The sequence below is a fragment of the Syngnathoides biaculeatus genome, chromosome 14, assembly GCF_019802595.1.
Source record: "Syngnathoides biaculeatus isolate LvHL_M chromosome 14, ASM1980259v1, whole genome shotgun sequence".
NCBI lineage: Eukaryota > Metazoa > Chordata > Actinopteri > Syngnathiformes > Syngnathidae > Syngnathoides > Syngnathoides biaculeatus.
In genome coordinates, this window is record NC_084653.1 from 15,252,001 (window position 1) to 15,265,535 (window position 13,535).

Genomic DNA, 13,535 nt, shown 5'->3' on the forward strand with positions numbered 1-13,535 from the left:
TGCCCGTCATTTTCCAATACTCTGTGGCCATTCGTTTTATCATTTGTATGGACAACTGTAGTGAAAGTAACCCCTAAAATGTTAACTGGGATTTTCTAATTGTCCAAATTTTTCTTAAAATGATTGGTGGTATTTTTCCAACATGGAAAAAAACATGAAGCCACCTGTTATGTTGGTGGAACTGACCCATAACTTCCAATGCAAAACTGTTACTGGTCTGCAAAATTCCAATTTGGCCTTTCATGATTAAAAAAATAATAATAATAAAATAAAATAATGGCCAACTTGGGTTATGTTGCACGCCAAATTGACCCATAAACAGTTACACCAATTAATTTCTGTGATTTTCCAATAGTCACTGTGGTTGTTTTCTTTTTATGGTTAACCTTCCTCATGTTGCTGGTCAAACTGACCCATAAAATTGATTCATTTTGTTTCTTGGATTTTCCAATTTTCACAAAAACATCATTTATGGTCTGAAAAGCATTCAAGTGATTCTAATACTTGCATCAAATACAGTTTTTTTAAAAACTTTATTTTATGGTTAGGTACGCCATGTCACCGACTGAACATTTTTAAAAACATCTTCAAAGCAAAAATCAACCACATCGAACAAAGGAGTCACATATTTACTACAATCTTTAATGAGCATTTTTGCACTCTTATGCCTTAATAATCATCCTGTGTCTGCTTGATCAAAATATAATAGCTTGTTTTCTCAAATGATCGCAATCATATTGCTCATACGTTAAATTAGAAACGGTACAAAATAAACATCTCTCGAGACGCACTTGTGCTGCAAGCAGGTTTTCGTCTACTCACACCTCAGCTTGGGTATTGTGAGGATGACGAACATCAGTATGGCACAACACCAACAGTTAAGTGCAACACTGTCTACACATTCAAGTGTTTCATCATTCAGCAGAGTGTGAAACAAGTTTGCCCGCCTTTTCTGCGCTTCACACCAGTTGTCAAGTCTTGGGAAAAAAATATATATACTGAGAAAGCCATCCATTTAGCTGACAATCATTTCAAGACACTTGTCAATTGTGTGTGAGGTATCAGAAAAACAGCAGAAAAGTGAAATTTAAAGAGGATACATTGTAAAACTGCTTTTTAATAGATTTTGTACAACCATTTTACCTTATTTTCTGAAAGGTGTCTTGGAGCGAGTTGTTCCGATTTTGACGCAATCTGACCTAACTGCTGCTAAATTACATTATACCGCCCCCCCATATAAAGTTTCTGTGACCACAACTCAGCGGTTAAGCAGGGGGAGGATCTGTCACACGACAGAATTAAATTGACTGAAATGTTTCATGTTAAAGCCACTAAGCAGAGCTGCAGTGTTAGCAAGACTATTAGCAGCACTCACAAGAGTGCAGTGAAATTGTCATTGTAGTCGGTTGAGAACTTGAGAAAAACATGTGCTATGGGCACAGATCCGCTACACCAAGTGTAATTTGGTTGCTTGCTAATTAAGTGCCGCCTCCACCAGTAAAAATACACGCCATGCTTTTGTTGTTTTAATGGGCGCTTGTGTTTTTCTTCACTCTCTTCAGTCGAAAACCTGCTAGCATTGTCGCAATGCCCTTCCTGCTCCCCGAGTCATCATAGTAATGAGAGCCTTTAGTGTGACGGAATCGCCACCCCTAAACCAGGCTAAAGGCGTAAATGCAGTGAAGGGTTCTATAATTTGTGATTCTCAAGAGAAATTTTGTCAATAAATTGCCATCCATGTTTAGACACCTTGGAAATGCTTTAAATTACATTTTTGTTAGCCTAGTAGCATAATTTCTCAATTATTTTTTAAACCCCCCCCCCAAAAAAAAATTAATTCAAGATTCTAGTTTCCAACTCACAATTTCAGAGAAAAAACAACATAGTGCAAGTGCATTGGTATTTTTGTCAATGCTGTGACTAAGTTAAAAATGACGTACAATTATGCTATTAGGCTAATGCTTCTTTTTCTTTTTTTTGCATGTCTCCTTAAATTCCCAAGGTTTAAAGACATTGAAGCTTATTTCTTGAAAGGCAGTTTTTTTTCCTTTTTTTCCCCCCTTAGGTCCAGCATGACTAGAAGAGTGACAATATAGACTTGTGTCAACTATCTGGAGAAAACCGGTTGGATTTTGCCCTCTCAGAGTGGCATTCCAGTTCTTCCAGATGACATACAGATTAGAACGTGGCCGCTCCACATAAAGGTCAATGACAGTATGAATGATAACAACAAAAAGACAACAATGCAGAGAAATTAGAGAAATTCTATTTCACGCTATACCAAGGCCCCCTAGCATTCAGCTATCTCTTGCAAATGCTTTTCCACACCCACATACCTTTAACCTCAACGGTATACTTCCAACGAAAAACCAACATCACGTCCAGTTTGACCACATTAAAAAAAGACGGCCCTTCTTTCTACCTTCTCAATATCCTGAATTTCTAACCACTCTCCAGCAATTCCACACACCTAAAACCTTTTATCAACTCATCTTTCCCGAAAATTACATAAAAATAATATAAAGTACAAATCCAGCACATAAATAAAAACAATAGGTATGATATTAGGAATAAAAAGGGAGCAGTGTATTTTTTTTCCTTTTCTATTCGTACATAAAGAGCTTTCAATATAAAAAAAGCGTGAATGCATAAACAACTCTGTTCATGAGGAAGTTAAGTGCTACATAATGGTTCCCTTTTCTGAAGGCGGACAAGAGAGGAACTTGTTTGAGCATCCATAGCAGTATGCACTTTTACAGCAAGCTCAGGCATACAAACAATAACAATGGTGGCGTTATGAGTCGAGAAGACACAATTAACTTGTTTGATCACCTGAGAATCAGATTAACACTGAGTATATATAAAGGCCTAAACTGGAACAATTAAAATATACTTTTCTTGTAAAACCCCTGAGCTAAATTTAAATTTAAATGTTCAAAACGTGAATCAGAAGGAAAATCAGGAATGTGCTTTTGTGCTCGCAAAGGTTGTATTTCAGATCACACTATTAAATGTGAAATCTCTATGTACTGTATATACAGCAATGAAAGCAGGGTACACATATACTGACAATCGGGCCAAATGCGACCATTTCCCCTCCCTTGACATTAAAGGCCCATTTATTGAATACCTCTGAACAATTATCCTGTGGTGTGCGGGTAGGTAATAGGACATTTTTTTTCCTCCCCAATCAGCTTGGAAAATGGTCACAATTGTAAATATTAAACGTTCAAAATTCACAATCACAAATCCTTGTGTGTTGTCAACCATTTTTTAAAATCTTAAGCATGCCTCACTCTCATACACACAATCGAGCCAAATTTAAGCAATTTTTTCCCCTTGCGATCGAAATCAGTCAGCAGAGGGCCAATTATCGAATGTCTAAACAATTATCCATTAGTGTGGTGTGTGTTGAGAGCAAGTCATCCTCCCTGATTTGCTCAGAAATCAGTCACTATGGTAAATGTTAAATGTTCAGAATTCCCGATCGCAAAATGTTGTGTGCGCTCAACCAATTTTCAACATCTTGATTGGTGTACAGACAAACAGAACCAAAATTTGAGCATTTACCTGCCTTCCAATCAAAGTAAGCGAAGGCCCGATTGTTGGATGTCTCTGAACGATTATCCTCGTGGTGTTGGGTATGTCAAGATGGACTTTTCATCTGTGATCTGTTCATAAAACAGTCACAATTGTAAAGGGGATTACAAATAACGATTATCTGGATGAATATTAGTCCCTCAGTTGTGATAAAATTGTATGGCTCTAAACCCACCCCAAGCAGAGGATAATATGCTTCGGTGTTTTTTCCATCCCAATCTGCTCAGAAAACAACCAGGGCCCACAATCATAACTGTTAAAACTTGTTCAATATTTACGATCAGGTTGTCAACACCAAATTCGGCACCGCAGTGCCTCTCATGGAACATTTGGTACTTGGACAAATATTGTTGTGTGTACGTATGCCATACACTATAAGAAGAGTGAGAATACCTGTATCAGGCAACACAATTGAAAAAAAAAAGTGTTAAAAAATTCAGTATGTGTGTATCCCGTTTCGGCAAAGCAGCTAGCTTGAATGTACTACATTGATTCCCATAAAATATAGCCATCATCCTGCAGTTCTAATAACGGTTCCAGTTCGACACAATGGGGACAAATAGAATCACAAAAGCCAACGACGGTGGATCAATAAAATGATTATCTTTGGCTTGTGTTAATCTCACAATTAACAAATTAAGTGGAGTATAAATAAATCGCCTAGTGGTCTTAAAACTAATTTAAAAACTATTTCCTTTTTCTTTTCACAAGTCACCGTCTCCATGAACCGCCTCCTCGTCCAACCGAAAGCGTTTGGCTTGGGAATGCGGCAGCGAGGACGACTCCAGGAAGTTCTCCTTGTCCTCGGGGTCTTCGGGCGGAGGTGCCGGCCACTTGCTGCCGAGGTTTCGCTCTCGGGGGCCGCGGGTGGAAGCTGGCTCAGGGTTTGCATACAACTGCTGCTGCTGCCAAAGCCATGGATGGCTTATGCACTCCGCAGCGCTGGGACGGTCCCTGTTGGCAACATTCACTCGTTACGGTGTAACCAATTTGTAAACCAGAGACTTGGGTGAAAAACAAGCAAAGATAGGAAAATCAATCAGAGCTGTAGCACAAACATTGCCCATAGTCAGTGGAACTATTTGGAATGTCCTAGAAATAAAAGAAACTAAGATGTTTATTTGAATTGATATCTGTATTGGTATGGAGTGCACATATTTCAATATTTCATTTTGGAAATACTGCAATGTATTGGCGGAAGATTGTTTGATTTTCTTTTTTCATGGGGAGTCGGAATTGTTTGTCTCTTCCCATGTGATGTTCTTACAACCACAATTTTTGGCTTGACCTAAACAATCACTAGTAGCCCATTAAAGAGTGCTGCTTTTAACAATATGCTCAAACAATTACATGCATCATCTCTTCGAAAGGGAGGGGTTGAGGCAGCCTGCGGCTTTGGCAAGTGGATGGGACAGAGCCTGGTGGGAACAATCAATTGCGAAGCTCTGATCAGCATAGCTGTTACGTTGTAGCATTAGAAAGAATTCGGGGCATAACTGTTTTTGCAATCCTCCGACCGCAGTCTTTTGGTCACGTGGGTGTATCCACACGGGTTACAGATCCAATTGAGTGCCTTTTATACGATTATTAAGGAAGTGGAGCGCTGTAGTCGGGATGTTATAGCCTGGCTAAGAGGGGGGCTGCATATAGCTGCACCAAACTAAATTTCAAACACTACCGCTCATTAATTTATACTGAGACAAGACCACAATGTTATCGAGGCACTTTTAATTTTGCAACATTGTGATTGTTACATCTCGAGCTCATAATGCCAAACATACACAGGCGTCTGTGAAATCCACGCTAGTCTTAAACTCTGTTCCTGCTAAAAAGGAGACTTAATAGGGTCAGCCCACCCAACCCAGCTCCAAAACAAGCACCAAGATAATGACCCAAAACAGCACAAAAAAATGGGGCAAGAAGTGGAGGGTTTTGGACTGGCCAAGTCAATCTCCAGATGTAAAACCTATAAAGCATGTATATTTACCTTCTACAGAGGAGAGTAAAGGAAGAACCCCTCCGAAATGAGCAACAAAATATTTAGGGGAACAAGACGTGGAAGATTGTGGTCAATCACCATACTTAAACTATACTGAGGGGCATTTACCAGTTAAAGAGTCAACTGAAAGGATGACCTCCCAAAAACAAGTCGCAGCATAATGACCCTAAAAAACTCTACCAAAACAAAAAAAAGTTAACCAACGTTAAGATTGGCTGATTCCATCTCCAGACTTGAACCCCACTGAGCATATATTGTACCTGCTGAAGAGGACACTGAAGGAAGTAAGCCTCCCCCCAAGCAACCAGCATATAGAAGATATTTATAAGCAAGATAATGACCCACACCAACAAAGGAATTCTACCAGGTTTAGTGAAAACTTGATTAGCCAAGTCAGTCTCCCGACTTAAACCCTATAGAGCAGGGTTCACCAACGCGGTGCCCGCAGGCGAATGGGAGCCTGCGAGGACCATATAAGGTGCCCCCGAGGTATGTTCTAAAGATACCGTAGGCCACAAATTATTACTATTATTTGTGCTTTAAATTCTGAATCTGACTTGCTTACGTGAATTAAAATTTTAAAATACCTGGAATGTCATTTACTACAATAAATTAAAACAAAAATATTTTATGTACGTTTAATGAACTGACTCTGAAATTTGCCCCAAACAGGTCATGTAGCACACATAGTAAAATCGGTGCTCACGAAGTAGTCCTCAGCCTTAAAAAGGTTTCTGAGCCCTGCTTTAGTGCATGTTTAGCAGCTTCCAAAGAGATCTAATTTTGTTCTTATTCTGAAACCAAAGTAAAGCTTCTAAATTGAGAGTATGGCCAGAAGTCATTCAAACAAGGTTTGTACAAGAATTTAAAAAAAAAAAAAAAGGCTGACTGGAAAGTGGAGATGAGAAGATGCAGCTATTACTTTCAAGCTCATTCTGAGATGAGAAAAAAGACTCGCAAACTGTATGGTTACGGAGAAAGCAAAGAGTTGTTGGCAGGTGACCTCTTTAATAATTAAAAAAAAAAAAAAATAAGAAACAAGGTGCGCTAAAACAAAATGTTAGTGCGCCCTAAGGGCAGATGTCATTATGCTCACGACTAAAACTTCATTCCAAAACAATGACTTCTATTCTGGGGACTGAGCTCACACACCCTGTTGTGACTCACTCGGGTGCTTTGACCAGCAGCTTGCGGATGAAGTCTACTGCCAGCTCAGAAACTCTGGAGAAGGCCTCCCGGCTGTAGTCCACGTTGACCTGAGACACATTCAGGTACGTCTCCTGCTTATCATCACCAGCAAACGGAGACTCGCCCGTCACGAGCATGTAGGCGATGACCCCCACGCTCCTGAGGAAAAAAATTAAATAAAATCACACAGCACATTAAAATAAGTGAAGAACAGAAATCACAGTAAAATTATTGGATGTTTTCACTTACCAAAGGTCCGTTGAAGTTGTGATGGGCTCATAATTCAGGATTTCTGGTGCTGAGTGGAAAAAAAAGTTCATCAACAGTACGATAAGACTCCTGAAATATGCCCAAAATCCATGCTCAAAATAAGAGGCTTACTTCCCGTTTAGTTTTTTTTGTATTCCTTGTTATTATAGACATGACAACCCAATTTTTTTGTTGATCAGTGGGGAAAAAAAAAAAAGTATTGGGGGCTGATTTTTCGTCAAAGTTTCTAACCAAGTTGGAGCCATGGAATTTTGCCTAAAATGTCTACTTTAAACCAAAATAGCCAACTTCCTGTGTAATTTTAGACATAGCTCCTTGAGACTTTGCTGTGCATCCTGTTATGATAAGACATGTTGCCCTAAATGTCTCAAATGGTGAAAGTGGAATCTGGGGCAGATTTTTTTTTCTCAAAACTTTCTCACAAAGTTAGAGGCATGAAATGTGCCTAAAATGGCTGCTTTGAAACAAAATAACTGTTTAATTTCAGGCGTGGCTTCTTAGAATGTTTTCATACATCCTGTTATGAAAGAAATCAAGTAACACTCATTTGCCTTAATTTGAAGGCATTTTTTAAAACCAAATTTTCCATAGGCGATATCACATAAAAACATTCCCCCAGATGCAAAAAATGCACAACTTCTTTCAGAACGCATCAGATTTTCAAATTTCTGTCTGTTGGCTAAAGCGGCCATTCCAACCAGAATAACCTTTTATCCCCAGAGCCATACACTCCTTGAACTCAAACCACTGAACATAACAATGTAATGTAGTATTTTGCAACTGCACTTTTGTGCATTTATTTACTTTAGCAACAACTCTGCCCTGATGTTTTATCAATTGTTTATTGTTTTAACCTAAGATGTTCTTCGATTTTTATCGTATTTTATTGCACCTTGTGGAGAAACACTCATCATTTCGTTGTATGCACAGCATATAATGACAATAAAGGGTTTTTGATTGGCTTTGATAAGCAAGATGACCGTCTGTCAGAAAGTCTTAATTTTTCTAAAGAGCCTGGGAACAGTTTTAAATCATGAGAAAAATAGCAAGATGTCTCCTATACAAAATGTTTTGCGACAGTGGTGTTTCCTGCATGGGAAGTAACTTTTACAGCTGCTGCTGCCAGTGAACTCTTGTGTTTTTTGAGCTTACCCACATACTCAGGTGTGCCAAGAATCTCTCTGAGCTCCCCAACCGCACCCAATCTGCGTGCCAGGCCAAAGTCTACAATCTTTATGTCCCCGGGAGGGGAGAGGCTCGTGAGGAGAATATTCTGGGGCTGAGTGAGACAGATGGTGAACATCATTGTAAAACAAAAAGCACAGGAAAGGTTAGTCCCATGTTTAGAGTTCAATCCTATGCTGAAAGTCAATTCTGATGACCACCTTGAGGTCCAAATGCACCAGGTTACTCTGGTGGAGATGGTGAACTCCTTCCAGCATTTGCTTAATCAGACGGGTGATCTGAGCCTCAGGCAGCAGCTCGTCGGACACGCAGTGGTCAAAAATCTCTCCACCTGCAGCGCTTTTACAAAGTGACATATGGAAAATGGCCTTAATAATCTCTTGAATACAAATACTTGGGTACGTAGTCTATCACATTAGCAACTGTTTTGTGACCTGCCTGTATCCCAATATGTATCTGCGACGTTCTGTAAATTTACATATTTCTGCCCATAATCAAAGTTTCTCTTCCCATGACTTGGCAGGCAGGCTGGGTGAAGATCACTGGGTGATGATCATGACAAAATAAGCATTCGAAAACAAAAATACAATACAATGCTTCTATCGTCTTTATAAGCGCATGTGGTTCTCTGTATGCAGTCACTTTTTCAAGATTAAAAAAAAAAGTATCACATCCTCAGCTCCCACCTTTGTCGTTAGGGTAGCGAAAGTGATTATTGCATAGGCAAAACTCCACAGTAGGGTTATGGGGGATGTTAAAATCCAAGTGTCATCCCTATAAACATTCTAAAATAGATTTTGTAATGAAAAATTACATAGAACAATCACTTCAATGTCTATAGGCAAATATGAGGGGAGAGCGAGTCATCCATGCACAAAGTTGTGAAAGTGTCATTCATATTGGCTGCATATCCTGTCCGAGACGTCACCCCGGACATTCGCAATTCAAAACATGCTGTGGCCCCTACTGTGGGAGACGAATACGCCCCTTCAGACACAGAAGCTCTTTTTGAAGAAGAGAACATCTCACAACCGAGTGAAGTTACCGGGGCAATATTACCCATTTGCTTCGAGCCATATTTAGATGATATGCGGATCACGACCAAACCACCTCCTCGCCCGATCCACCTCCACGCGGCGAGCGACGACAATGCCACGGCCAAACTGCCTTCCAGTCCGATTCACTTCCGCCGCGGAGATGAGCCACCCCGGTCGACAAGGCCGGTGGCGATCCACAAGGCTTTTGGAGGTTGTCCTTCAGCGGCTGCTGCACGGAAGCCTTCCGATGCACACAGACACATTTAGCACCCCTGACTTACAGATTACACCCCCCCTCCAACTACGTTTTTTTTTAGTCACTGTATACACAGCTTCCTGTCATTTGGAACCCACGAAGCTCTCGTCCTTTGCACCTGTGCAATCCATTTTTCACGATGAACCGGATCTTTTGGAAAAGTATGAAGAGCGAATCCATCCAGCAATACAACAAGCCGGAGGTAAAACTAGTATAAATAGATGAGACTGCTTGAGTGTGCTACTTGCCTGTACGTCACTTCCTGCTTCTTCTTGAAAACAAATCCCTCGAGAGGATTTTCATGGCGGGAGATTAAAAAAGGCCATATGTCTCAAAATCATGTTTTGTGGTAAAAAAAAAAAACGACAGGGTCCATACCGGCTGCCGTTTTTTCATTAATAACATACTAAAAATCATGACAGTGGACCTTTAACTACTACAAGTGAAAATACCATTACATGCTTTTTCTTTATGGTCCACTTTTTCCTCACAGACTGCCCCAGCAGTAGCCAGTTGCCTGGTTGCATTCCCTGTATCTGGTAACTCAAACAATTGCTAATTTACATGAGATAGGACTGCCCCCCCCAATCTGTCACTTTATTGTGGTCGAGGGGTTTGTGTGTCCCAATCACCGCTGCTCCTCCGCATTGAGGAGTCAGATGAGGTGGCTGGGCCATCTGATTTGGATGCCTCCCTGGTGAGGTGTTCCAGGCATGACCCACCGGAAAGAGATCCCGGATACGACCCAGGGCGCGCTGGAGAGACTAGGTCTCTTAGCTGGCCTGGGAACACCTCCAGATCCCCCCAGAAGAGATGGGTGAAGTGGTTCAGGAAAGGGAAGTCTGAGCATCCCTGCTAAAGCTACTGCCCCCGTGACCCAACCTTGGATAAGCGGTAGAATATGGATGGAAGTACTGCCCCCCTCAGAATCGGCTGATTTCAGCGAGACTATAAAAAGGTGAACAGTGAGCGGTAACTCCAGAACCTTCAAATATTTTCACAAAAATATCACTTCTACGAAATTGGGAATTTGTTAAAAGTGTAATAAATAAAACAAACAAGCAAGCCTATTTCCTCAAACCCAACAGTACCTGTAATGTGATTCAACATTGGAAAAGCTCTGAAACAAATCACTAGGTTACACTTTCTTTACATTATCTTTGGATACATTTTTTTTTTGTTTGTTTATGCTGTGCGAGTGTGACCATATTGTTTCCTCCTACAAGTACATACAGGGTGTGTGTGTGTGTGTGTGTGTGTTGTTGAAAACTCAACACACATAGTCAAACATCATCTCAAGAACTGTGTGTATTCAAGCCCTACAAAGCAATCTCGGTTTCGGTTATGATGACAGTAACTGGTATATGGCAACAGCATGAAGCCTGGAAACAAGGCTGATTTCTTCATGTGAACTGAATATTTTCAAACTTCCCTTTCATTGTTACTCACTATTCTAGCACAAGGACGATGTCGTGATCCGTCTCGTAAGCGGCGTGCAGGTTGACCACCCGTGGGTTGTTCCGGGCTGTCTCAAGAACTGCCATCTCATGGACTACCTCAGCCCGGCAGTCACGACCGCGCCTCCTTTTTCGTAGGAACTTTGCAGCGAATACTTTGCCTGTGGCTTTCTCCACACAGCGCTTTACCACAGCAAACTTGCCCCTTGAAGGAAGAGAAAGTAGTTGTTGTGTGCTTTTTTATAATGAGTCAATTAATTCTGTTTATATGTCTAGAATAACTGCTTCCAACTGAGGCTCTTTAGGGCAAATTCCCAAGGAGTAGTTTATCAAAGCACCCAAAATGTTTTTTCATGTGTCCTGTTATAGCAGATGTCCGTCCACCCATTGTTGATCAGTGAAACTGGTGTCTGAGGACTCTTTTTAATGACTTTCCAGGAGGCGCTACTGAGTTTTTGGTGGTTGACCCTTAAATTACACGTTTAAATGCCCTTGCAAAAAAAAAAGGGCATCCAACCAAATGCAAAAACAGATTTATGGGTGAAAAACTGTATTTTCTCAACTTTTTAAGGGATTGCTACCAAGTGAGTTTTTGACAATCATGTTTGAGACACTAAACTACATATATTACTACGAGGATGCATATGCTTTCCAAAGTTGGGCAATTTTCGTGCATTGTCTCGTCAACATAAAAACCAATGGGTGAAAAACATTTTGTCTTAACATTTTAGGGGGGAACCACTGAATTAAGACTGGGAATAATTATGTCAGGATTGAAATGCTTGCTAAAATGTGTAAATTTCCACGCGTGGTGTTACGAAGATGAAAACCAGAGAGCTCTGTGTGGGTGGAAACCAATCAATTTTTTTAATTTGCTGGGGGCTTCTACCGACTGATTTTTGGGACCTCTTGGGTATTCATGTTTGCAAATATTGGAAAGTTTTCCCAGTATTTTCAGGCCCTCCTGAAGGGAAATTCCCACTTTAATAATAGGTGGAAATGTGCGACTTAATCCATGTAAAGTGGGTCAGAAGCTACTCCCATCAAGTTGTCATGATGTCATACTTATAACTGCAGAAATAACTTAAACATAGATGAGGCAAACTGCTAGAACTGGTTGGACAAAGTTCATGTTTACCTATCAAAGATGCTGCAATGCAAATACAGAGTGTAAAAGTGACCTAGATTTGAACTACAGTAACATGAAATCACCTTGTACCGTACTGTGAAAAGGGGAGTACTAATAATCAGGCCAAACAAAATCTCCGTTTTATATTTTAAAATGGTACAAAATGTTCTTCACTGGAGTAATCTCAGAGATGTGGATGTAAAATGAAACTTTGTATCTCGCTTTAATAAAGATGTTTGCACCTAAAATGTATTATATTTTCTTCATTTCCTATCACAATTCAAAATTTAAAAATCTAAGAGATAAGGGGAACTGACATCATTGGATTAAGTCTATTATAATTATTATTATTATTATTACAGGAACAAAAACCTATTTCATCAGAATATAGTCCAAATTTTTGAAAATTAATGGGATTTTTTCCAGAGTAAAAGACATAGTAGTACAATAAAGTTGTATTTTTGAAATTCAATTGTTAGAATATGTTTTCCCTCAATATTTTGATTTTAACAATGTTACGACTGTAGGGGGGGAAATCTTTGTTCTCGTAAGATTACAACTTGTTTTTGGTGAAATTAAAACTTTATATGAACTATGCAACTTCAATCTCGTAATATCACATGAACAACTTCTCAAAAACATTTTATTTTTCTAAAAACATTTGGACTTTTTTTTTTTTTAAACGGGCAACTTTTTAATACTCATACGCAGAAATTCTAATTCTGCTTGATTTACGTTAAACTTCGGGGTGGGGCCTTTTGATTAATTCCCCCCTTAAAAAGTATTTGAAAACCTGCGATAAAGCCGACTCACCTTCCCAATTCCCCGGTGACTTCGAACACAGCGTCCATAGGCTCCGAGCTGATAGGCGTGTGACTTTCGGCCAGCAGCCCAGCGGCAGCGGGACAGCTGCGACTGTCCAGCCGCCTGCGAGACATCTCCACCAGCAGAAGCAGCCAAAAAGAACCAGGAAACGAGTCCAGACGAAATATGTGAAGGTAAAATTGGAAGCTAAAATAGACGAAACAAAACTAACACCTCCAGCCGGCAACTTCCATGCTACTCCAGTTAGCTTCCGCTGTTAGCTAGACGATCAAATGTGAGTTTAAAACTCGATTTCCTCAACTTAACGGAGGAGGAGGAGCTAGTATATAAAAGACTTGTTGAAGAACATATCCCTCCATTGATCAGCCCATCCAGTCGGTCGCAGACTACTCAAATGAACAACTTTCATTCCGCTTCTTGGAAGAGTTTTCGGTCATTTTCTATTCTTTTTTTTTAACGTCCTTCTTGTTTGACACTTTTCTCGACACGTCACACCACCGCGCATGCTTGAAAGTCCGCGCATGCGCACTGGTGTTTTGGGGCTGGGATTTTAGACAAGGAAATGTTTGGGGAAAACAACTTCAAGGCA

General features: G+C 40.2%; 1 protein-coding gene across 1 annotated transcript; it reads right to left on the bottom strand.

Annotated features, from left to right (window-relative positions):
- Nucleotides 1-1,226: 1,226 nt before the first annotated feature.
- stk17b (serine/threonine kinase 17b (apoptosis-inducing)) lies at nt 1,227-13,431 on the bottom strand. The gene is made up of 7 exons (XM_061841325.1): nt 12,935-13,431; nt 10,985-11,197; nt 8,443-8,581; nt 8,210-8,336; nt 7,037-7,085; nt 6,767-6,946; nt 1,227-4,554 (listed from the first exon to the last, which is right to left on the bottom strand). The coding sequence occupies exons 1-7, from the start codon at nt 13,057-13,059 to the stop codon at nt 4,305-4,307; spliced, it is 1,083 nt and encodes a 360-aa protein (XP_061697309.1). The 5' UTR covers nt 13,060-13,431; the 3' UTR covers nt 1,227-4,304.
- Between the last annotated feature and the right edge of the window lie 104 nt (nt 13,432-13,535).

Coding starts and splice junctions, on each gene's coding strand:
- stk17b (XM_061841325.1), bottom strand. CDS start 13,059: ATGTCTCGCAGGCGGCTGGACAGTCGCAGCTGTCCCGCTGCCGCTGGG. Junction 11,198..12,934: donor GTCACCGGGGAATTGGGAAG/GTGAGTCGGCTT, acceptor TCTTCCTTCAAG/GGGCAAGTTTGCTGTGGTAA. Junction 4,555..6,766: donor CTGCTGGTCAAAGCACCCGA/GTGAGTCACAAC, acceptor TGTTGCCAACAG/GGACCGTCCCAGCGCTGCGG.